The following is a 12735-nucleotide window of genomic DNA, read 5'->3' on the forward strand; positions in this document are numbered from 1 at the left end:
ATTTTACTTGTTATTGAAGCACTAGGATTTTTTAATTAAATTAGCCATTTATAAAATAAATTTCGTATGCACAAAGAATTAAATTTATGCTTTCGTTTAAAATATAAGGACAACAACGTTTGAAACATTATCGTGTTAAATTTATTAAAATAATAAGATAAGTAAAATGTCCACTTATGTGGTATAGTAGTAACTGAATTTTTAATAAAGTGATATTATGAATAGTGGGAAAGCACACGTGTGTACTTCTTATAAAATTAATTTAATTTAATAGAAGTTTGTACAGTTTTCAAGTGTCACTTCAAATTGGTAAATTGATGGCAGGGAAAGGGGAAGAAGCTTTTTGAAGGGTCAACTATAGAATATTGGCGAACACGGCGACACGGTTGGAGGTGCAACATTCATATATATATANAGGGTCAACTATAGAATATTGGCGAACACGGCGACACGGTTGGAGGTGCAACATTCATATATATATACAAACTAGCTAGTGTGTTAGATGAGATCTCTACTTATACATTTATACTACCACTCTACACTTCGATATCATAGTTTATATTTTAAAAAAAGGCCATAGTAGTGTAATTATGCGTTTACAACATCGGTCTAATAAGTATTTAGGTTGCGTTTGAATATAAACTATAGTTTATACGACCGGATAACTTTAATAATCATGTCTTATGAAAATTTAACTAACGTAAAATTTTTAATTATATTGGCCAAATGCAGTTGACATTAAGTTGAGCCATTAGTCGATAAAATTAGGATGAATTTAAAACTTTAGTAAGATATTTTTGCACTCAAATAATTAGAAATAATTTCATAGCACAATAAAGATAATATGAGATACATTATAGATTCAGATATACATGTTATTTTTACAGTTATAATACGGATGTATTTTCAATTATTAAATGATTTAAAAATTTGAGTCAGACCATTCAAATTCAAATTTTATTTGTTTTCTTTAAATTATTTACGATAAAAAATTTAAATGAAAAAATATCCATTCATTTTTGGTATTGGTAGATTTGTTTCTTCATTATCGTACAATTTTCTAAAATTAATCTTTTCAATTTATAATGTTAATACAAACGAAATTTAACATTGAAGTTGTATATTAATTGCCAAATTTATTATTCTTTGAAAAATTCAATGCAATAAATGATATTTTTTATTATCTTAAGTAAAGTAAATAATAAATTATTTCATGAGGTAACTATTGATTTTTCGTAAGCCCACTGAAAATGAATAATTTTATAATATTTATTTTTATGTTATTTTTATCCCTTAAGTCTCATTTATTTTGAAATGTCGTAAATACGTGTAAATATGATGCATGATAAGTTAACGTTATAAATATTGCTCCAAGTATGATGGATAAGTCTATAGGATTATTTAGAGCAAATTTGGGATGCATAATACGCCAATCAATATTACGGTTATTCAAAAAATATGGTGGTAAGGTTATTATTCAAATTCTAGGTCTCTGAAGTTTACCTAAAAATGTAAATTCCAAAGTTACTGTACATTTGAATTTCAGTACATGGTTGTTGTTTTTAATAGCATTGATATTTTTGTAATTAGTATTTTGAGTTTGTAAAAAGCATTTACAATTATTACATGAATACTTTATTCTTGTCAAAACTATTTTGATTCTATTTGATAACAAATGTTTATTCTATATAATTTCCATGTATTTAAATAATATTTTGATGATTTTTGGGGGCAAATATGAAAGTTATTTTATATAAGTACAACCGATAAATTTTTATTAGAAGATAAAGTACCAGTGTTAAACCAAGTATAAATTTTGAGATCAGAAATAAATCAGAAAGAATAATGAAATATTCAATGTTATTACACTTAGTATTTTATTGGAATATTTCAAGCAAAATGCATAAAATTTCTTTAAAACATTGCAGCATAATCAAAATGTATAATATATACTAAATGTAATTTATTAATTTCGAGTTAATTTTATTTCTGATAAAATCTAAAACTTCTTAAGATTAAAATAAAACTGAAAAATCAAAATTAATTAACTTTAGTATTATATTTTACCTTCCGTTACTTGGACCAACATTTGGTATATTATATGACGAACTAGCTGTAATTGCTGAGTCTGGTATAGCACCGGATTCCATACCCAACGCTTCATCGCATTCTTCTGAAAATAAAAATTATAAATAACTATAACAGATAATTAATTTCATCTTTTGATACTATTACAACGAATACAATGATCAAACAAACTTATTTCACAGTATTTTGGCAAGATATTATTTAATGCATAACATCTTGTAAATAATAAAAATTGTAATTAATCTATATGAAATTATTGAAAATTTTTTATTGAAAACCATTGATTACATTTTTATTTCAATAATAAATTAAAATTATTTTATACCTTCAGAAATCATTTCTTAATTTTTTTCAGTTAATATGACTGTGACTTCTTTTCTAAAGTTTATCGTATGTTAATTTTAGAAAATTTTCACAATAGAAAAAACAAATTTTAAATTTCATTGTATCTTGATATTTTTTATTAAATTACAATTAATAAATTATAAAAATAATAATTATATTATTTTTGATAGTTGTCAGATCAGCTTTTGGATACAAGCCACAGATACAGTTTTAATTTTTTATTTTTTATACATTCTACAACTCCCTTAACAGTTTTATACATTTATTATAATGTTTATTTTCTCTACGTTAAAATGTTTCACTATTAAGTTATCACAAGTAACTTTTTTTAATGTTTTCAATTATTAAACTCATTCGTAAGAAACTGTTTTAAAACACCTATTATCTGTAATAGCTTTTATGTTGAATGGAATTTACTTTCACGTTAATGATTAATTTTTTATAATGTTGCTACTTGCCAAAAATAAAATTAGTCATGACACTTATTCGAGAATGGTCTTTAAATATTCAACGCACTTTAAATAATTAAAATAAGATGGTTCAGTCGAAAGCGTACGAAAATGAGTTTCAAAACAACGAAAATATAATTTAATAAAGATTTATTTTTCGTAGGTTTTTAGTTGTGAACCTTTAACATTCGTGTATCTTAAAGTATAGTTGTTCAAAGGCATAGTTTTTATCAAAATAAATCTAACGAATTATGAAATTATAACCATGAAACCCCTATGTTTTCGATGTAAGTAATTTAATGCATCAATTTTGAAATTAATAGGGGTAATGGTATTTGAGCTGCTCTTCTCCTGCACTATATTTTTATATTTTAATTTGTTTAATATTTTATGGTAAGCTTCGTAATTAAAATTTAAGTTATGATAAGTGTGTATAAACTTAAAGAGGATAACAGCCACTACAGTTTATATTAAATAAAATACATCAGTTAAATAGATAAAAATAGTACGGCAAAATAATTTTGTATGTCATTTAAAAATAAAATAAAGTTATACATTATGTCAGTAGCATCATAATTTTTTCCTTTAACAACAGAATTTTAAAAAAATATAACGATCGCAACTGTAATTAAAATGTCACAGCATCTCAATTGAATAATAAGTCCCACATCAAAAAAATTTTTTTTAATTATGTTAATTGTCTTCTAAAAATGTTTACAAACTTCTAAACAGTTCTAGTATTCCCCAGTGGGTGTTTTTTGTATTTATAAGTTCGAAAACAAAAGTATTGAAGTTGAATCGTTTTAAACTAATTATAAAATAAGATAAAGATATACTAAAACGGTATTTAAAAAAAATATGTTAAAAAAATCTGATTCAAAATATAAATAAACAATTTAAAACGTCCCTAAACGTAAGTGTAAATTTTTAAATTTTTGATGTTTTAAAAACTTGTTGCTAAAACGAAAAAACTCTGTACAAACATATGAATTATTATATATTACATCAAGACAAGTTTTATTATCTTTTTAATTAACTANACTGTGTACAAACATATGAATTATTATACATTACATCAATGACAAGTTTTATTCACTTTTTAATTAACTACTCAGGTAAAACTTAAAACTAGTTAATTAATTTTGTACTTAATATTTTTGAAGTAATAGAAAATTTATAAATAAGTTGGTATTATAATATCATATCAAAATATCTATTAATATTCTTCAAAAATTAGTGGTTATACTACCACTCGTTTTAAAGAATATTCCATTGTTTTAACAGTTAACTTTACTTTGTATAATTGCATAAATATTGTTTAGTATAAAATATAAAACGTGTGCCAACCTATAATTTCAATATAAGTCAATAGATTCCTTATACGAAAACCGATGAAAACGAATAAAAAACAAAATATATATTTTATATATATATATATATATATATTACAAATGCTATCAATTCTGATGATACTTCAATGTTTTATATAGTACTAATTTTCTATTTTTCCATGATATACTTTACAGTTAGGAAATAAAATAATGTTTACAGAATATTTTTATTTTGATTAATATATTTATTATACATGAAAAAGTGTTGCTTTTATTCATGTTTCAGAGTATTGTTTATAGTAGTTGATGTTGATTCTTAAAGAAGTAAAAATTAAATTTAATATTAAACTATAATGAAAAATATCATATATTTTATTTGCTAATGGTATGAACAAATATTTTTTTGTTTAAAAAGTAATCCTCCAATTATTTTCCTTGAAAACAGCTACTCTTAATTTTTTAAATTTATTTTGAATGTGATCATTATTTTAAAACGTACACACTAAGGCATATCATAGAAGAATATATTAACATCAAAATAAAATGATATGTATAATATGATTATTAAAAAAGATATAAGATGTTACATGTAGAAATTTTGAAAATATTTGTATAATTAAAGTGGAACTATTTTCTGGTCATGGCATAATGTTAACAAATATTTCCATATAGTCTCATGTTTTCACGTTTATGATATATATATCGTGTGTTATAATCATAATAGCAACAATAATAACACAACAAAAATAGGGAGAATTAGTTTTATAGGGAAACCTCGCGTGCATAGTTTCCAGTTGCATGTCACAAACCTACTCTCGTTTAGAGTCCGATTATACATACGTATATATCAGGTGTGCTGTGCTCTTTAACTAAACATTATACTCTTCGAATCACGACAACGTATCGAGAGAAAGAGAGAACGCCGTAAAATTATATCATAAAAATAAAATATGCATCTGTGTATAATTCATTGTAGACAAGAAGGGTAAAACGACAAGGCCTTTATTTATTTTATAAGTTTTTTACTTAATATTAAAACATTTTCAAATGAATACAATATTTCTCTTCACGCTACCAATAACTTAACAAAATTTGAAGTTTTTTTCAATGACTTTGTAGAAAACCAATATAATATATCATTAAAACAACACATTTTATAACAACCAATCAAAATTTTATATTATTATTATATAGCGTGTTCAGTAAGTAAGGAAACGGGTTTCTATTGTTTTCATTGTTCATAACAATTTACCTGTTTCCTTACTTACTGTACACTCTATATATTATTTATATTACTATTCATGAAATGTTATTTTAAATATTCTTTTTTAAAAGTTAGCAAAATTCTGCTTGGTAAAAAATATATAAACAGTAATATGAAGTCAATACTTATAAATAACTATTGAATTTTGCCAACAAGCAAACATTTTTATACTTTGGAAAGGTAAATGATGCTTTTTATATTTGTGCTTTTGTTTTATGTTTATATTTGGATCCCTTATTATTTAACGGTATATTTATGAGCATAAAACTGCGTACTTAAAACATTTTCATTTTGCATTTACGACCTTAGCGTGTGTCTATAAAAGTAAGTAGGTGAACTTAGAGCAACATTATACTCCTGAGTTAATAATTTATATTTAATAGTTTTTAAATAGGTTATACAATATAACCTAGAAATACAGTAACCAGTACTCGCATTTCAGAATTGACCTTTTAAAATACTATATGCGTGGAGTTTTATTTAAAGCTCATAGTTAAAAGGTCATTGAAAATTATAATTATTTTGAGAATCCAATTTAGACAGTTGTCGGTTGTAAATAAATTACTCCCTTTAGATTCCACAATCATAAGATTTGTGAACGATACATAAGTTATGACTGAGGAAAGCGCTCTTGTAGAAGACAAATTATCTGAGTCTATGTTGCGGTTCACATACAAGATACACATACAAGACTCACAGTTGTTATGAAAAAACGAAGACGGTGTCATTTAGGAGAAACTAGCAGGATCTATCAAAGGTAGTGCTTGTGATTGCATAAGTTACTGTCGAGGATCATTTCAACTACCTAGATATCTTAACTTTAAGAAACCTGAGGTCCAAACCAGAACACCATACAACATAGAGGGAGAAATTGGAGAAAACAACCACTGGTAAATAGACGATAATAACATTAAGAACTGAGCCTTCAGATCACACAGACAGATACATTTTCATATCACGAAGTTATTCTCAGGCCATGAATGTTTTTATCTAGATAAAAAATACATTATAGTATATACTTCATCGCGTTAATAATGATTCAGAAATGCATTACGGAAGTATTGAATAAATAGTAATGGGGCGAAATAGATTATTAATACAAAATACTCGAAAACAGCTAGTTAATAAATGTAGATAATAATTTAAATGAGTTTTCATAAAGCTTATTTAGATTGGGCCATTAATAGGTCATCTGTTCAAAAATGTCGCTTACGGAAATTCAAAAGATAAAGAATAAAAATGACAACATTCTGAAAAATGACGTTTGTATGAACAACGAAAAATGTTTAGCGTGCTACCATTGCCAGTTTGTCAGACGTTTGTAAGCTACATTCTAATTTCCTTTATGAATAATTAATCTTCAGGATTTGCATACTGAATTCCCCGAGCTTTTCTCACACGTGGGTCGGTAGGGGTTGCTGATTTTCGGCATTGATGTTCTTTACCTCAGCCGAGGCGACAAAATTTTTGCGTGATTTAAATTCAAATCCCGTCGTCTATCTTTCTGTACACCTTCTTTGTTACCCCTTCACACTCTCCGCGCACTGAGTATTAAACTCTTTCTGGGTTTTGATTTTCACACCATAGCTACAATAATAATAGTAATAATAATACAGGGTAATAATCATCATAATGATATGCCGTATCAACGATAACGCTGTAGCGTTGATGATGCTACTGCAGTATGCTGCCGTTCGGATGAATATTTAATGGGCCAGATAGCTTTTATCTGAAAGCCATCAACCGTGTCACTGGTAACACCATAACTCGTCGATATAAGGGGAAGACTTACTAGCAGCCTTACAAATTGCGATTACGAGGTCACTAGTCTGTCATAATTATTGTACCCTTTTTCACAACTTGTTACCGCAACCATTGTGTCACGTGAATTATAGGTTATATACAATTATAACTAATATAGGGTTTTCAATAAGTAAGAAAACGGGTTTCTATTCTTGTTGTTTGTAACAATTAACAAGTTCCTTACTTACTGAACACCTGTATATTTTACATATTAACATTTGTCAATAGGCAATTTTTTGTAAAAACAATTTTTCACTTATTACCATGCAACGTTCCATAGCTAATATTTATTTTTATCGAATGGTACCCTTAATTATTCCCTCGTCTCAGGGATTAATTCTGTTCATATGAAAACATAATCTCGTGAGTACTGTAAATATATCAAGACTAAAGTAGAGAGGAGATTAAAATTTTTTTGATATCTTTTTGAAAATATTATCTAAATATACTGTAATATTTTATTATCATGGATCAATATTAAGGTATAAAATTATAAGACTGATGCGGGCTATTCGAAATATAATTTTGAGGGTTCATGTTTCTACAGTATGTTAACTATGAAAAAGTTGCTTTTATCAAAAATCTACGTAAAGTTGGTGGAATAAAAAAAATATATAGACACATACACAGGTAGGAGTAATCGGAAAAAGTACATCAAACGTACCTATGGTGAATTGCGTACGATCATCATGTGGAGAAATAGCTTCACATTAAACTAGCAACGCCCATCGGATTTTCTGGCATTTATTTACGACTACATGTCTCATGATTGAATAGCGGTTACTTCAGTATAGTATGCCTACACGTCAAAGGAAAATTGCGATGATGAGAATAATAAAGATGAATATATGTTTTCTTTTTGCTTAAATTGATATATTTTGAAATTCGAATAACAATTTATAATTTTTAATGACTTATATAAAATATTTTCATGAGATAATGATGACTAATTTTTTAAGTTTTATTTTATTTATTAAAATATAAATAAATAGATGATAAATGTACAATTAAATGACAATAATTTTTATTAAAAAAAAGGAATAATAACTGTTAAAATATTATTAGATGATAAAATAACACTATTTGAATGTCAAAAAATTTATTTAAACAAAAATAAATAAATATTACTTGAATAGCATCTTGAGAACATAATTTATGATATTTTAATAATTCCTTTTATTAATTTTAACTTAAATTATTAAATGATTTATATTTGCATTTTAGAGATTTGATCATGTTTCATTATGTTTTCGAACGGTTAAGTAATAGGAAAATCGATGAGCTTTTCGCGTCAGTAAGTTCTTAGTGACATAAGAATTTGGATAATAGGGAGGATGGGAAGAATAGAGGTTAGCAATATTTCAAAAGGTCCATTGTTAAAGAGTCATCTCCCCTGAAGAGTGGTGGAATGTTCTCTTGACAAATCGGTGTCCATTAGTCAGTTAGTAAAAAGCAACAGTGTTCATATACATAAGTAGTTGTCATATATTTTTTCTCGTGCACGCCCGTACTATTGAGAAATGAAAAATCATTTATACACCAAAGCACTAGTATTTGAAGACAATATTAATGTTACTTTAAAAACGGGGAAAAAAATAATAATCGTTTATCACCACACCGGTGATGGAATCTGTTTAAAAATTCATTGGTCAGGCTTGAGATGTCGCGACGATGAATTCAATCCATTTATCTTTTTTAAATTTTTCTATTTATTCGGTTCAAAATTATTACGATTTATCGTCAATAAGGAAAGGCGATCAACCGAAAACACTTTAAGTGATAGGCCACTAAGGCATTCAATATAGGAGAATAGATGTGTTCGGCAAAAAGAATTTATAAAAGGAAAATTTCAGTTCGTAAAGGTGATGACTAATGCATTTATTTTGTACATGGTCTATGAACTCCTTTAAATAAAGGTTCGTTACGTGCCAAAAAGGTCGCATAATCATTGGCTAGTGAGTGTGATGAATATAGTAAGAAAAAGAAATACCTGTGATATTTTTTCGGTATTCAGTGACTTTAGGTTTTCAGAACTCACGTCTATTTGCCGGTCCAACGGCTAGATGATAGATTGCTATATAAGTTGTCTTCAGTTTTCCTTACTAAGAAAACTATCTCGATTTCTACACTAAGCGCAAAAAGCTCAAAAGACATAGTTTTTTTCTAGATTTGTTGTGTTTGTACTTACCTATAAACTACACTCAAACAACACATCATAAACGCCTTTCTAATAGACAAAAGGAATGAATCTGCTTTGCCTTACAGTATACAAATACATACATATAATAAAGAAGTCGAGCCCTAATCATTTAGGGTTCCCTTTATGAAAATGCTACTTCCGTGATTAACAAACCCCTAAGCTTTGAAATCGCTTTGACATATATTTTTGATTAGTTAGAGCGTTCGCTTTACAAAAACGTCCGTCTCAACTTTCATGACTAAAGTAAGTGAGGAGTAATGTTTTAATATGTTCGACGTTTTGTTTCAAAAGCTTCTACATAAATCCTGTCTTTGGGTTTACATACCATTGTAAATGAACGGACCCAATTAATTGTATGCATGTTTACTGTAGCATTAAAAGTTAGATCAAGTTAAACTTTAGTGATTATAGAAAGCATTATTTCTTCTTTAAACATTAAGTTTAGAAAAAATTGGTTATAAAAACTATTAAATATTTTAATATTATCGTTAAACTATGTATCGTAGAGTTTAGATATATTCATCTAATACACTTTGGTTGTAGCTATACAACACAATCACATCAATCATTAGTGGTTTCAAGGGTGCTCGTATAATAATCGGTCACGGTACGGGTACACATATGTAGAGAAAATAGTATTAGAGGAGAAGGCACAATGAAATATTTTCGATAAGAGAGGAGGAAAGTTATCCATCATATAGGCAAGTGTGTACATTGCAGTTTAGTACTACAAGCTTTTCAGCCATTTACCAAAACTGTACTATCTTTCTCTATATAAGCCAAAAGAAACCAGGCACGTTAGTGAAATTGCTCACGTTGTGCTATATGCCAGTGATGAAGCGATGGTAGAAACAGTGGTGTAAAATGTGATGGCGAAGATAGGAAAAACATCCCGTTATTTTTAGTACAATGCGACCTTTTTTCTTACTTACTCAAACCCTTCACTCCTTTTCTGTCGGAAAATGGGCCGACACGAGCATTGAATATAAATTTTTCATCTACCTCTCATCAATTGGTTCAAATCTCGGACGCACACATTTTCGTACAATGAACACGTATTGAAACTGCCCAGAAACTCAAAAATATCATTAGGTGTATTTTGTACTGTAATATTATAATACAGTGAAAAAAAAAAGTCTAAACAATTTTGTTTTATCACATGTGGTTGGGTTTAGCTGTAGCTAAATCTCAAAAATAGTAATGTAGAATTTTTAAACTATTCTTAATATAATTTTTTAACTAATTTGTAAAATAGCTGAAAACTATTCATTATAAGTTAAAATAGCTGCGATTTATTTATATTGTATTAAGAATAAACGGATCATTAAATATGAACTAATAAATGTTGACTTTAATATAGATTCGCTAAACTGTGTAATAAATGAGTATTTTGTTTTCAAATAAAAGTAATCATGCAAGATTTACAAAATTATATGGATGTGTTATATTCAAATCATTTATAAGGTTTCCAGTAGTGTCCGGTCATCGAGAAATGATGCACACAAATATAGAGAAACATGCATTATATGCAGACCATTTGGCCCACAGCCTCGGTGATGAAAAATATTTCGATAACCTACATCAAATACCCGGACCATCGAGTGTACTAATTGAAAACTCATCAAACGTTCCCTTTAACCCAACAGCCTGATTAGCCACGTTTATCGATTTTGAAAATGCGTATGTATACAACACACGATAATATATAATACCACCACAGGTATTTTATTTTCACTCCATTAAACATGGTGTACTATAGATACATTTTCGTCATTCATTCCTTTACAATAATAACGTTTAATGTTCGCATACTAATTTACTATGCAATTTTCTAGGTCATAATTAGAACTAAAATTAATTATTATATTGTCAAATGTATATTTCAGGTTTTGTAATTTCAGATATCAGCCAAATATTACATCATAGTCGAGGTAAAAATAACACAAATATTTAAAGGATATTATGAATATCCTTTATATTATTGAATTGACGCGTATTGTAAAAATTAATTTTTAATGAAAAGTAGTACTGTAATAAAATTGATTGGAAAGGTTTTTGATTTTTATTAGTAATGAAATATTTTGCGATCGTTTCGAGTTACTTTGATTTTTTAAAACTATGACTTAATGCTAAGTCAAAGTTTTAAAAAATCAATAAAAAAACCAACAAACTCCATCAATTTTTCGCTCTTGGTAGTGTAACGTATGATTTGTTTTTTTTTTTTTGTGATACATGTGTTAATAAATAATTGATTCCAATTTATAGTTTCTACTTTCAATTTTATGATAACTCAATGAGTAACGCTCATGTATAATTATTTGCAAAATCTTCTGATAAAAGTTTTGAATCCTTCAATTATATTCGTTTACAGTTAGACTTAAAAATTATCATTAAACGTAAGAAGATTACGATATTAAAATGAAACTCTTTTGAACGAATTATAGAATTTGAAAGTACGATGATTGACGACTGTTTATTTTATATTTATTAAGGTTTTCGCATTTTAATGAAATGTTTCTCGAGCATTGCCATAAATTTTAATTATACATAAATCAAATGTACGTCGAGTAGGAACTTTGAGCAAATTTACATTACGAGTCGATTCAAATAATTGTATTACTAGAAATATGATATTATATAAAATCATAACATATAGGTATTGCGCGTGAAAAGATTTTGTAATTTTTTACCCGCAAAACATAAAAGTTTACGATTTTTTTTTTTACCGAGTATATAAAATATTATATACCGAGTATTATAGTAAAATCGGTGGGTTGGAAAAAAATGAAACATATTTTTTACTTTTAGAAGATATTTTACTGCCTCCAGTAGAGTAAAGAATATTGGTTGAAGTTCACATTATGGTTTTGGCGCCGATTTCTATTTAGTTATTGTGTGCGTATCTATTTTACTCGGTCTTAAAGGTCAAACGTGCGATCGAAATGTAAACCGATTCGAGTGGCAAGGGGGTGCATCAGCATTCTTAACGGACACTTGGCATCGAGATTCGACACGTTTTTCTACTTTTGCTGTGCATGTTGGTTAAAAAGGGGAGTAAACGAATGATATGTTTTGCCAGCGGCGGCGTTATGGCGTATTTGCCATAGTGCAGACCTATACAATACGTACTCCGAAGCAACGGGAAATAGCCATCCTCCGGACGATATCACTCGTTAAATAATTTCGGATTTGTCAAAATAAGAGAATTGCCGGACATTCAGTTAGCCCCTGAACACAACGGGGATTATTTTGTAG

At 27.6% G+C, this 12735-nt stretch overlaps 1 protein-coding gene across 2 annotated transcripts in view; it reads right to left on the bottom strand.

The window, feature by feature from the left end:
* The window catches only part of LOC126906587 (discoidin domain-containing receptor tyrosine kinase B-like), an 82125-nt gene that overhangs the window by 29465 nt on the left and 39925 nt on the right, over nucleotides 1–12735 (bottom strand). For both annotated transcript variants that reach the window (XM_050687236.1, XM_050687235.1), the window contains exon 3: nucleotides 2068–2173. In XM_050687236.1, coding sequence (XP_050543193.1) covers nucleotides 2068–2173 — 106 coding nt within the window. The remainder of the gene's footprint in view (nucleotides 1–2067; nucleotides 2174–12735) is intronic.

This window comes from Daktulosphaira vitifoliae, unplaced genomic scaffold, assembly GCF_025091365.1.
Source record: "Daktulosphaira vitifoliae isolate Bord-2020 unplaced genomic scaffold, ASM2509136v1 Scaffold_5, whole genome shotgun sequence".
Taxonomy (NCBI): domain Eukaryota; kingdom Metazoa; phylum Arthropoda; class Insecta; order Hemiptera; family Phylloxeridae; genus Daktulosphaira; species Daktulosphaira vitifoliae.